The sequence below is a fragment of the Gadus chalcogrammus genome, chromosome 15, assembly GCF_026213295.1.
Source record: "Gadus chalcogrammus isolate NIFS_2021 chromosome 15, NIFS_Gcha_1.0, whole genome shotgun sequence".
Classification (NCBI taxonomy): Eukaryota; Metazoa; Chordata; class Actinopteri; order Gadiformes; family Gadidae; genus Gadus; species Gadus chalcogrammus.
In genome coordinates this window covers 20,084,007-20,097,823 of record NC_079426.1, presented here as the reverse complement: position 1 = coordinate 20,097,823, position 13,817 = coordinate 20,084,007, and the positions used below count along the sequence as shown (strand labels likewise).

The 13,817-nt window shown below is 43.9% G+C and overlaps 1 protein-coding gene and 1 long non-coding RNA gene across 2 annotated transcripts; one reads left to right on the top strand and one right to left on the bottom strand.

The window, feature by feature from the left end:
• Positions 1 to 3,368: 3,368 nt before the first annotated feature.
• On the bottom strand, positions 3,369 to 12,898 carry LOC130404197 (uncharacterized). Its single transcript, XR_008904208.1, has 2 exons — positions 11,490 to 12,898; positions 3,369 to 10,077 (listed from the first exon to the last, which is right to left on the bottom strand). It is a non-coding gene; the product is annotated as an uncharacterized LOC130404197 (long non-coding RNA).
• Positions 10,207 to 12,822, top strand: LOC130404196 (uncharacterized). The gene is made up of 2 exons (XM_056608842.1): positions 10,207 to 10,576; positions 10,777 to 12,822. The coding sequence occupies exons 1-2, from the start codon at positions 10,305 to 10,307 to the stop codon at positions 10,931 to 10,933; spliced, it is 429 nt and encodes a 142-aa protein (XP_056464817.1). The 5' UTR covers positions 10,207 to 10,304; the 3' UTR covers positions 10,934 to 12,822.
• Positions 12,899 to 13,817: the final 919 nt, after the last annotated feature.

Genomic DNA, 13,817 nt, shown 5'->3' with positions numbered 1-13,817 from the left:
CGCAGTATCTCAATGGTCATCTCAACAAGACAAAATACTGCATTGACACACCGCTACAGTCATAAATCACATGAAAGACATTCACATATGATCATGCTCATATTCAATGTAACACTGTATATTCTCTTACTTGTAGACTGTTGGCGATTGTATCCAGGAGGAGGGCCTGTTCTACGTTGCTGGCTGGCTTGTCCGGGTCCTTCAAAAGGAGGAAATTGTCCAGGCCTGTCCACACTGTGAGGTGCTGCTGTTGGGTGCCAGACATCAGGACCACAGCTACGCCACAAGTGAGGACCAGCCCTTCCTGGAGGCAAAAGAATACACGGCAACGGCAAACCTAATGAGGCCTTCGGAAGGGTTTTTTCGCTGCCTTCGGAAGGGAGAATTTGCAGGGAACGCAAATTCTGACGCTTTCTGGCCTCTTACCCAGATCACCAAAAAAATGGAGAGGGCTCTGGGCAGTCTGGGGGTGTTCAACAGCCTCTTCAGCTCACACCCTGAGCATGCCAGCCTATAAGAGACAATAGCAATTAAAAAAATTGTGCAGTGCAGGCTCGGGGGGGAAATCCGTGAGAGGAACAGGAGGCTGAGCAAACAGCAAACGGCTATAGCAGCTCAGAGAAAGCTGTCCACCTTCACGGCCTGAATGGAGCTGGAGCTGGAGGATCGTTGCTGTAACTGGCTGTGGAGGGGAGCTAGATGGAGTGTTCTTCCAATTATTCCTGTGGAGAATATACTAATAATAAAAAAGATTAAAAATCAAATTTGAATACAAGTAAATAAATACGGAAGATAAAGAAGTTTTTTTTTTTTACTACTTGCAACGATTGTTTATAAATTTGTCCTTTAACATTGCTCTACATTGTTCTACAAAAGAAAATCTAACTTAAATGAATGTGCCCATGCATTTTAACTGCATTTTAACTGAGCCAAGTAGGTATACGCTTTGACTAGAGAAAAATCAATAACTTAATGATTGTGCGCTCCGTCTTTTCAGTCAGTGTAATTTATTTTCTACAGGATAATTCGCAGGGGAGAAGACGACAGGTGGAGACATACAACAACTTCATTTTGTGGTGTTTATCGCGCAAATTTGTCCTTGGGAAGAACAACCAGTAGTTTCGACCTATAGGTTAGCAGCTACTACTACTGGTGCAGCAAGAGGCAACACTAGCCTACTGTATTTAGGTGGTGATATTTAGCTGGCTCAGCTAACCCCAAATTTTACAAAATGGCTCAAAATAACTTTGTATTAAGTTTAAATGAAAAAATAAATAAATGCATTTTATGTCACACCTGGGCTGCTATGTAGCACACACCAGGGTCATCAAAATGTATTTTTAAGTATCACGCCTGGCTTCAGAAAATGGGTTACAGACAGTGTGCAAAATACGGGGGGATCCGGGGGGGCCCAACCCCCCCCCCCCCCCCCCCGATTGACCCATGAGCCCCCATGAAAGCCTCAAAAGCAAAATTTGAGGGGGGATCTCAAATTTTGTCCAAAAAAATAAATAAATATATATTTTATATAAATATATTAATGGTCACTTTAATCTTTTATGCTCACCATGTCCAGCATTCAGAATTCAAAACATTCATTCACAACTAATTTTCTATTTTTTGCCAAGCGGAACCAGCCAGTCCTGTGCTCTATGCAAATTAGCCATGGGCGCCAAACAGAATAAAGACTTATGTTGAGTTATACTAAAAATGGCTAGCAAGCGAAAGCCAGTGAATGTATCACTCACACACTTTGGATTCACATCCAAAAAGGTGGCACTCAGAGATGAAGAGGAGCCTAAAGACGATGCTGGTACAGCTAGCACAGTGGCAAGAACAGAGGATTCTCTCCCACCCAGTGGCTCCCCAGAAGAAGAACAACGTGCAGTTGAGGCTAAGTGCTCCGAAGACGCCGCAGGTGCTGCCAAAACTTGAACTACTACTGCTGCTAGCACAAGTGACTTTCCGGCTGGTTGGACACTGAAGCAGATGGGCGAATGGAAAGATCGCAACGCTTGGCTTGTCATTAAGGCAGGAAATTTGGGGTGTTTAGTCTGTAGAATTGCAAAAACATTGCTACTGTCAGAAAGGGCCCGGGTGTACACCTCGCAGAAGAATGGATCAACGGTGATGTTACGAGCTCTGAAGCAAAGAGGCTACGGAAGAAAATATACAAACACAGGGACAGCCAGGCCCACACAAGGTCAGTGGAAATAGCGCAGATGTAAGGGAAAGACACCCTCCCGAACACGTTCATTGACATACAGTTGGAGTTACTTAAGACAACCACAGTCTCGTTCAGAACAGCTTACACCGTGGCAAAAGAAAGGCTATCCTACAAAAAGCTCAACCCACTAATGACAATGCAGGAGCTAAATGGAGCCGAAGTTGGTAATATCCACAAATCTGACCATGCATGCGCAGAAATAATAAGTCACGATGCCAAGGAAATGGATTCACGGGTGTCAATCACAATTGACGAAAGCACCATTCATGGCAGGGCCTATCTAATACTCTTCATAAGATGTGATGTCAGCGGCAAGGGGAATGTAGAGATTGTTTTCCTGAATCTAGTGGAACTTACAGATGGGGTCGATGCTGAATCCATTTTTAACTCGATGATGGCGAGTCTACTTAAAGCGGGAATGGATGATGCACCTGATAAGCATTGCCACCGATGGAGCTGCGGTGCTGGCAGGAAAAGCCAGTGGGCTTGTCGTTAGACTCAAGGAAAAGTTTCCGAACGTGCAGTCTGTACACTGCCTGGCGCATACATTAGAACTGGCCGTCAAAGATTCTCTTAAAGAAGTGGCTGGGAATAATCAGTTTGAGTTCTTTATTTCAAAGTTATACTCCCTTTACAATCAGTCAAACAGGAACACCAGATTGCTTAGAGAAGCAGTGGCCAAGCTCGACATGGAAATACTGAAAATAGGTCAAATATTCACCATAAATAGTACAGCGGATAAGCATAAAAATTGAGAAAACATAGGTGAAATTTCTAACATAGGTGTATTTTAAGATGTGGAGGGAAGTCAGATTTTGCCTGTGACGGCCATGAGACGCCAAATCCAAGATGGGTATAATGTTCAAACTCTCATCATTTTGGAACCATATAATGTTATAAAACATTTAAGATGTCATTTCCAACTAAAGTGGATATGCCCAATCATTTGGTGACACTTTTGAGAACACCAGTGTTTGAGGAAACATATTTAGGTCAAGGTCAAGGTAAGAATTTACAATTTTTTGTCCGTAAATGCGAACTTTTGCCAGGTGGTGGCGCTACAGAAAAATCTCTTAGGGTTACCAAAATCCACGTGATTGGTCCTGTACCTGTCATGAATGTTCACAGAAAATTTGACATGTTTCCCATTAGAACTAGGGATGGGCGTGAGGAATCGATTACTCGAGTACTACTCGTTACAAATGAACTCGGTTGGTGGACAGGCAAACTCGAGTTTGCATAGACACACACAAACAAAGTTTTCTGAAGCAAATGTATCAATTTTCTGTCGGCGCCACTAACGCATGACGTGGGCACAAAGAAAATTAAATGCATCCATTTCCATGGCGCGTTCCGTGGCGTGTGCAGGCACGCCAGAATTCAAAAAGTTAAGAGATGGCGGTTAAAGCAAACCGCAGCGAAGAATTGAAATACTTTAAAGAAATAGGAGATCATAAGGTGAAATGTAAAATATGCCAAGCGAAATCGAGCTACCAGAAAGTACTATGCGGCAACATATGCTCCTGAAACACAACAGTGAGTTCGGGAAAGCAGACCCGCAGCAACGGTGAAAGTGAAAGTGTGTCGGCTATTTTCACCGCCGCAAGACGCAGCTGTAATCCCGGGCGTGTAGAGAAGATCACAACGCTGAGTATTTCCATAGTCCATTTGCTGCCGTTTTATTTGCAGCTTTAAGCATTTATTTGCAATGGTTAGGCTACTTGTTTCGTTTTTTTTAAACTGTTACAGGCCTTGGTTCGACGTGATTTAAATTGTGAGACGCATATTTATTTTTGTAAGGGAAATGTGTTTTGAACGTTTGCAAAAATAAATAATGAATACTCTGATAACTCTGACTGTTATGATGGAGAATAAGCATTACATGTTTGGTTGGTAATATTGCCGTTCATCATCAGGCCTATTCCTGCTGCAGATGCGTTGCATTCTAAAAATAGATTTGATTTAACGAGTACTCGATTGATCCTCGAGGAATTCCTTCGATCACTCGAGTTTGGAATTTATTACTCGTGCCCATCCCTAATTAGAACCTTTTGAGTTATCGAGGTCACAAGGCAAGCCCACGTTATCGATGATCTGCCTTTCAGTTTGGAACCTTTAAATGAAGTTGCTACACTGGTTGAGATATATAATAGGCAAAACCATTTGCTTGCCTTTTTAAGAAATAATAATGATAAGTTAACACCCATGGTCTACTTGAATACTACACACAAATTATTGAAGAAAAGAATCTAACTGTTATGCCCTAGTCTTGGGGTTTGCAGCATTCTTCTAAGAAAGTAGTCCAATCCCGGATCGCTTTTAACTCACTTTATTTGTCAAGGTATTTCGGTATGGTAACTACATTTACATTTACATTTAGGGCATTTAGCAGACGCTTTTATCCAAAGCGACTTACAACAAGTACATTTGTCATAAGAAGTGCATCAATATATCGCTTTCGGTACAGAAAGGATGTTCATAGAACCAAGTGCAAGTACCACAATCGCTAGGTCAATCAATTCCCCGTGTTACAGCCATGATAGCAGCTACTGCAGTTGCTACACAGTTAAGTACTACAATACAATACAATACAATACAGTGTACAATGGTGGTCAGAAGTGGGAAGGTGGCTATGCAGAGTCGAGGTGGACTCTGAACAGGTGAGTCTTGAGTCTTTTTCGGAAGATAGTGAGCTAACTACGGAGCAAAAGGAGGGGAAGTGTGTCTAACACGTGCTGAGCGACTCCCAGCTGATCAAAACTCTAACCCGCAAGTCTGAGCTACCTGAAGTTTCTGAATCTCTCCACTTCTCTGTAGACTGTTATGGTCAAATCCACGCGGCCTGTGTGAAGTGGGCGGAGCCGGTGTGACGTATTAGCCTTGGCTTCCTCACTTGTCTGAGGTGCTGCCTTCTGTGGATGGAGCCGCTATTGCAGCCTTCAGTAAGGTCCTGCTCCCCTTGTGGCTATGTATAGTATTTACGGCTTATATGTTTGGTCCTGCTTTCTAGTGGTTATGTGAGGGTAATACAGCTTGTGTGTTTGAATCTGCTTCCTAGAGGCTATGTGGGGTCAGCTTATGTTCTTAAAATACGTAACAGGTTGGAGGACACCACTTAAAATAAGTTATTTTCCCATACCGCAGTCCACAAATCAAAAAGCAAACGGAGAAGTATGTGTAAAAGTATTTACTTTACAAAACAGTGAACAATATATTTACAGCTAAATTAAGCTTTGCTGATTCACCACTAATCAGCAAAGCTCCAGAACAGGAGCACAGTGCAGTGCACTTCAGTGCAGCTTTGGCACACTTGCATCGTCCAGTGCATCCTTTCTGGCACCGACAGCAGATTCATTTGTGACATGACTTAGATGCCTCAGGAAGGGTGGTCCAAAGCGGCTGCCACCCAGTTGTTTCCTTTGTCCAGCCCCAGTCAGATGGGTCTGGCATCTCTGGATTCAGGACCAATGCCTGGTTCCAACAGTTGTATGCATGGCTCAATAAAGTCAAAACAGCTGTTGAAAAGTGTACCATGGATGACATGATATCGTGGTCTGCTTATCACGCTGACGCACACCAAGCAGTCATTCCACCTGCAGCAATCAACTCACTACTTCCTCTGTTTCTTGATAACGCACACTCAGTGGCAATGGTGCGTCACTCAATGGACATTGTCAGGGCGGCAGTTCAGAATGTGAACCCTGGTCAGATTCCTGTCCTTGCTGCTGATCAACCTCTGTATGCACTTGCTAAGGAAATTCAGTGGACCTGGCCAGCCACTCACGGAGAGGATCACTTTGTGATCATGTTCGGTGGTCTACACATTGAGATGGCCACGTTGAAGTTGCTGGGAGACTGGCTTGAAGACAGTGGCTAGACAAATGCATTGGTACAGGCTGGTATTGCAAGTTCAGGAACTTCAAAGTCCTTTATAAATGTCAGCCATGTCACCAAGACCCGCCATGCACACCAGGTCACAGCTGCACACCTGTATTCACTTCTACAACAAGCCTACACCAAAGACAGCACATCTGATGATATTGATGAAATGCAATCTGATAGTCTGCCTTTTGAGGAGTGGTGCATACAGCGAGCAAAGACCACTGTTCACTTTGACTACTGGCTTAAGACCCTGTTTTTGGAGCTTCTCATGCTGCGTTACATCAGATCTCTTCGAGAAGGTAACTTCCAGCTGTATGTGGAATCCCTGACTCAGATCATGCCCTGGATGTTCTCCCTCGATCACACGCACCACTCTAGATGGCTTTCTGTACACATCCATGACATGATAACTCTTGCCAAAAAACATCCTTATGTCCTAGCAGAATTCATGTCTGTAAATTTTGTGGTGCACAAAACCTGCAACCAATTCTCTGGCATGGCACTTGACCAGTGTCACGAACAGAACAATGCAAAGGTGAAAGGTTCTGGTGGGGCTATTGGACTGACTGGCAATCCAGGAGCACTCCGACGCTGGATGATAGCCGGGTCAGAAATTGCCAGGATCACATCAGAATTTCAGCAGCAAACAGTGAAGCAGCAACATGGTGCTAGTGGCACTGGACAACATCACCATGATCATAAACCTGGAGTACAAGCTGCCTTCTTGAAGGAAGTAAAGGCACTTGTGAATTTGTTGGGAGAGATGGGGAATCCATTCTTAGAACACAGCCAAGACCTACTAGTCATTGACACAAGGGACATCATGGACCCCCAAATAGCTGAAACTGTGAGAAGGATTGAAACCCTTGGTGAGGAGCAGTACACCAAGTTGTGACCGAAAGGCTAGAAAAGTGTACGACACTGGTCACACAAACAATTCCGAAGAACAAACTGCCACTGTTCAGTAGGCCACCATTTAAAATTAAGTCCAAACAGAATGCACAACTTGCAGCTCTAAAAAGTGATTGTGGTCTTTTTTCTCGGCTGTACATCTCCTGCCAAACACGAAATGGAGATATTGACAATTTCGTTTCCCATGAAAACCAGGCAGCCCCACCAGCTCTGTCAACTGGAGGAAAACTCTGCATTGGGGTTAAAGCAGATTTACTTTTCTGCCTGGAATCAGGCAGAAAAGTAAATCAGCTTAACCCCAATGCGGAGTTTTCCTCCAGCTGCCAACCTGCTTCAAAATAAATGTGGGCCTTTGGCAGATGCAACAATTTTTGATGGTGCAGTTGTGGTTCAAATGTTGAATCCTGGAACATCAAGGACTTTAAAGAATATGGAGAAAGTATATTTGCACCATACATCTCTCTGCTCATCAGGTAAAAAGCTGTCGCATTGACCTCGTCTGGGATGTATACCTACCTGCCAGCCTGAAAGCCTCAATCAGACAGAAGAGGGGAAAGGGCACAAGGAAAAGGGTGGCTCCTTCTACTGTCATGCCAAAGAACTGGAGGGACTTCCTTCGATGTGATGAGAACAAAAGTGAATTGTTCACAATCCTCACACATGAAGTGATTAACCTTCCTCTAGCAGAAGGCAAGGAACTATACGCAACAGATGGAAGTGGAGTCCTCTGCTCTCCTGCTGAGTCAGACTCTGCCTACCTAGCCCCATGTTCACAAGAGGAGGCAGACACCCGCCTACTTCTGCATGTGTCAGATGCCATGCATACTCATCTTCTTTGGCAGCTGCAGTAACCAGGAGGTCAGAAGGAGTGGAGTGGAGTCCTCTGCTCTGCTGCTGAGTCAGACGCAGCCGCTTTGGACCACCCTTCCTGAGGCATCTAAGTCATGTCACAAATTAATCTGCTGTCGGTGCCAGAAAGGATGCACTGGACGATGCAAGTGTGTCAAAGCTGCACTGAAGTGCACTGCACTGTGCTCCTGTTCTGGAGAGGAGACTGTTCGTTGTCCTGCTAAACAGTAGCTTAGTAGAAGCAGTAGTGGTGAATCAGCAAAGCTTAATTTAGCTGTAAATATATTGTTCACTGTTTTGTAAAGTAAATACTATGACACATACTTCTCCGTTTGCTTTTTGATTTGTGGACTGCGGCATGGGAAAATAACTAATTATAAGTTGTGTCCGCCAACCCCAAGACTAGGGCATAACAGTTCGATTTTTTTCTTCAATCATTTGTATGTAGTATTCAAGTAGACCAACTTATCATTATTATTTCTTAAAAAGGCAAGCAAATGGTTTTGCCCATTATATATCTCAACCAGTGTAGCAACTTAATTTAAAGGTTCCAAACTGAAAGGCAGATCATCGATAACGTGAGCTTGCCTTGTGACCTCGATAACTCAAACGGTTTTAATGGGAAACATGTCAAATGTGAACATTCATGACAGGTACAGGACCAACCACGTGGATTTTGGTAACCCTAAGAGATTTTCTGTAGCGCCACCACCTGGCAAAAGTTTGCATTTACGGACAAAAAATAGTAAATTCTTACCTTGACCATGACCTAAATATGTTTCCTCAAACACTGGTGTTCTCAAAAGTGTCACCAAATGATTGGGCATATCCACTTTAGTTGGAAATGACATCGTAAATGTTTTATAACATTGCATGGTTCCAAAATTATGAGAGTTTGAACATTATACCCAGCGGAATGTCGGCCATCTTGGATTTGGCGTCTCACGGCCGTCACAGGCTAAATCTGACTTCCCTCCACATCTTAAAATACACCTTATGCCATGTACTAACTATGTTAGAAATGTCATGCTTTTCTCAAAAAGTGCACAATTGTTATTAAAATGTGAGCTTATCCGCTGTACTAGATGGGTTGCCAGCAGTTCGATCCTGCTTCTTAGTGGCTATGTGAGTGTAATGCAGCTTGTATTTTCGATCCTGCTTCCTAGTGGCTATGTGGGGGCAGCTTTTGTGCTTAAAATACGTAACAGGGCTGAGTGAAGGCAGGGCGAAAAATAAACAGGTCTCGGTTTTATGAATCAGTGATTGCGTCTCTAACTGAGCGATTACCGGAGTCAAATTTGGTCATGACGCTTAAAGCTCTTGACAAGCGTTTTTGGCCAGGAGAGCAGGAGGACCTGCTTTTGCATGGCGAACCAGAAGTACACAGCCTAGCGAAAGCGCTTGGATTACCAACCAGGGAGGCCGTAGAGCAGTTTCGAGACTGGAAATTACAGGGCACTGCACCGGGGAAAACATTGGAAAGTATGCGCATAGCAAGTCTCACGTATCTCCTTACGTCAGCTGAGTGCGAACGAGGCTTTTCCACCGTTAATAACACGGAAAACCAGATGCGCAACAGGTTGCGCAAAGACAGCCTGTCTTCACCCATTTTTGTGGACCTCAACGGACCTCCTCTGGACAAATTCGACCCAGTTCCGTTTGTCAGAAGCTGGACAACGACAACCACAAGAAGTTGAGCCAAGGCATCTTTGGTCTATTTTAACTAAAAGTGCGTATTGGAAGTTAGATACTGCAGTGAAGAATCATATAGGAAAAAATAATTATTAATAAATCTACACTACAAGTGGCATCTTGAGCCGTTTTTGTGATACAATTTTACTTCCGCATCTCAAACGCTCGTTTTCTAGCGTGACGTAGGAATTGGTAGACGGACGTTCTAATCATCATAGACTTCATAGGCAACATAACAACAATGGATAACAGTTTCGGACCACTTCCGTACAATTTTGAGCCAGCTAGCCGTGAGGGAGAACAGCAACCACCTAAAAGGGGGAGACACCATGGCAATAGGAGGGAGATAGAGTTGTGGTGTCGGGAGAATTATGGTGAACCAGGAGCGGCTGGACATCAACACGGCCACGGAGGCGCCACCAAACTGGAAGCGCCTCCGGTTCACTGCTCTCCTCTACTTCCACGTCCTCTTCCTCGTCCAGTCCCTCCACATCATCACTCTCTCTTTCAACAATCTGTAAAGGAAAAATAATAGATCAATACAAATGACACATTATTAAAAAAATAATCTTTGTTTTTCAGTGCCCCAACACCACAGAGGAGTGGAAGAAGGTGGCAAAGGGATTCCAGGACCAGTGGCAATTTCCTAACTGCCTTGGATGGGAAACACATCTCAATTATCCCTCCACCATCCTCAGGGTCTACTTTTTATAACTATAAACATAGCTTCTCAGTTGTGTTGATGGCCCTGATGGACAGCAACTACCGCTTCCTTTATGTGGATGTGGGGTGCAACGGCAGGGTGTCTGATGGTGGGGTTTTCAGGGGCTGCTCACTCCAGCAGTCCCTTGAGCAGAAGACAGCCAACATCCCCGACCCTGCACCACTTTCTGGTCCAGAGCTGCTCTCACCCTACACCATAGTAGCTGATGAGGCTTTCCCGCTCAAGGAGTATATCCTGAAGCCCTACTCTAGCCGCGGCCTCACCCAGGAGCAGAGGATTTTCAATTACCGGTAGGGGATATAACAATTAACGGTTTCAATGACAATAGTGGTCGAATTTTTCATCCTTCTAAAAATCATAAAAACAGGCCTATTTAGTTGCTTTCAGTACTTTTTGAACAATTCAGCACATTGTAACAAAACAACGTTTAAAATGTTGGTAATGACTATCATACTAGGAAGAAATAATACCATTATATCTCTAATTACAGGCTTTCAAGAGCACGGAGGGTGGTGGAAAATGCCTTTGGCATACTAGCAAACCACTGGCGTGTCTTCACCACAAAAATCCACCTGCAGCCAGAGACTGTGGACAAGATTGTCCTCGCCTGCACCGTGCTGCACAATGTCCTACGTGACCAGTGGTGATGGCTACACCCAGCTTCCCAGCGAGCGGGATGGCCCTGGTGAACATGGTCCAACCCTTCCCCAGGCTGCACTACCACGCAGCACAAACACCACTCTGCAGGCTAAGAGGAACAGAGACATCCTCTGCAATTACATGTGCTCAGACGCTGGTGCTGTAGCATGGCAGTGGGACAAAATTTAATCATGTGTGTGGGTGTAAGTAATAATCAAGCTGTATTATATTAAATTGTTTTATATTTCATATTCCAGCACAGATCAATTGTATATTGTATGTAGCCTATTCTATTATCTATTATCCTATTCTATTATCCATCTCAAAGTAGTAGTTGAGCCGATTGTAAACAAAGACAGATAAAACTGAAATTTAACTAACAGGAAATGCAATGTATCCAACAACGGGTAATTTAAACAAACTGTAAACTCCAGCTATTTACTCCAATGCAGATGTAGTGAAGAATGACAAGACACAGTAACTCTAGCCTACTCTTGATACCTAGGCCCATATATGTGTTAATGTTAATTCATATGTGTGATAAGTTTTACTTTAAATAAATACCTTTTCATCCACGTTGGACGAAGAAGCTCTCTTCCTGATATATGGCTCCAGGAAAGAGAGCCTCCTTCGTACCCAGTCCTGCCTGCCAGTTCTCCCACCGGCACTCCCCGAAGCTGGTGCCTTGCTGTACCTGTTGTACTGTGTCCGGAGGGAGTGGATTTTCTTGCCCACCTCTTTTTCTGAAAAAGACAGTAGCCTAATGTTAGCAAAAAAACATCGCACATTTTAAACTAAAGACTATTTTACAATCACCTTTGACCCCACAAAGCATTAGCGGATGGAGTAGGCCTATTACCAGCAGTAAATATTTATTTATTAAGCCTACCCGCTTTCCTATAGGCATTTTTAGCCCCTTGTTTTTACACAGGAAACATACATATAGAAAAAATATAAAGATACTGAGATACCGTTGGGAACCGTTGGTCCCGTTAAAATAACTGTAAATCAGCTCGAGCCCAACGTTATCTACAATAGTTATCTACAATCGTTCTTCAGAAACAAAGATAAATACCGTTAGCATCTACAACTTGTATTAATAAGCCTATATATTAGGCCTACAGCCTAAGCTATGCCTTTATGAAACGAAAATAAAATCAGGAAACAAGGAAAGGAAAAAGTAACAGAAAAGTGTCGCCTCCTTACCGGATACACCAATTGCCACCGCAATTTCACAACACGCTCTCCTCTTGCTGTCCCTGTTGCTGTACCCCTTGCTGCCAATGTCGTATAGGACAGGTTGATCCTCCAGCAACCGAATTAATTTCTCCTCCCTCTCCTCGGACCAGAAGTCTGCCATCTTCGGATCTTTTTATGCTGGAGTGGACAGTACGGTACCGGGACGGAGTAAGGCCGTGACGTACAAGTTGTTCTGTGCTGTGATTGGCTGAAGAGGAATAGTTAAATCGCCGCGTTCTAAAACTGGACTTTGCGATTTGACATGTTCAATCTCTGGCGACTCCTTGCAACGCCTTGCGACGCCTTGCAACTCCTTGCAACGGCTTGCAACGACCCGTTCACACCGCTCCTGCGACTTTCTAAAACCGTCTCGTTGCAAGGTGAATCTTTGGTCTGAACTGGGCTTAAGTGCGCCAGATTGGTGCCAATTATTGTCGTGTCTGCATTGTGATGCACAACTTTGCCTCTTGTTATAAAACGTGTATCCAAACAACTTTAGCCAATGCAACCTCCTATGTCAGTGTTGCTATGAATACTATGTTGGATTATCAAAAAGTGTTAGTTTGTGCGTGTGTGATGTCATGTAGGCTATAGGGGAGCGTGTCTATGTTCCCCGGGTCCTATGTTCCCCGCTTTTCCCAAAAAGGGTCCTATGTTCCCCGATATGTATGTGACCGGGGAACATAGGACCCTTTTTTAAAAAAAAAAGGGTTCTATGTTTGTTATGTGTTTCTTTTTTCACCATTACTGCCAAATTCCGGCCGAGATAACTACCATTGCATGTCTTTACCTTTTGTGGAAGAGGAAGAGACGTCGGAGAACCTGACGCAGTCTATTCATACGCCGGTAAACAAACCCCGAGAAGCCCAATCCCTACGAGAGCTCCCCGCGCTACGGCCATCCGGAGGCGCAAAGAGCTTTTGGCCGTGATATTATTATACAATTATATTACATTATGTTATGTTATAAAGAGCTCCGGGAGTCGCAAACGGCAACAATCACTTTCTCCTCCATGCTGCAGTTCACCCTGGACTGCACTGCACTGAGTTGGCCGGTTGAACGCTGATTGGCTGTCATCACGCGAATGTTGCGTCAAAGTTTAAATATTTTTAAAGATTGATAGATTGCGGGGAACATAGGACCCTTTTCCCAGAAAAGGGTCCTATGTTCCCAGATTTTCCCAAAAAGGGTCCTATGCTCTCCGGTATGTATGGCTACAGGGGAACATAGGACCCTTTTTGGGAAAAACGGGGAACATAGGACCTTTTTTTTTACCATGCAGAACGGGGAACATAGGACCCGGGGAACATAGGGATGACCCCGGCTATAGACTGATTGTCTTGGCTCGCATTCATGAAATATTGTAACGATAGGCCTACTGCATATTGACAACATTTAGATCGGTATTGTGCAAAAATCGGGAGATGGGGACCCCCCCGAATATGGACGGGTATTTCGCACACTGGTTACAGATAATACCAAAAGTACCAAAACATAATTATATTAATATATATTAATTAATCCGTAAGTCTATGATGTTAATTGTTACGTATTTTAAGCACATAAGCTGCCCCAACATAGCCACTAGGAAGCAGGATCGAACACACAAGCTGCATTACCCTCACATAGCCACTAGGAAGCAGGTTCGAACAC

Coding starts and splice junctions, on each gene's coding strand:
- LOC130404196 (XM_056608842.1), top strand. CDS start 10,305: ATGGCCCTGATGGACAGCAACTACCGCTTCCTTTATGTGGATGTGGGG. Junction 10,577..10,776: donor CAGAGGATTTTCAATTACCG/GTAGGGGATATA, acceptor CTCTAATTACAG/GCTTTCAAGAGCACGGAGGG.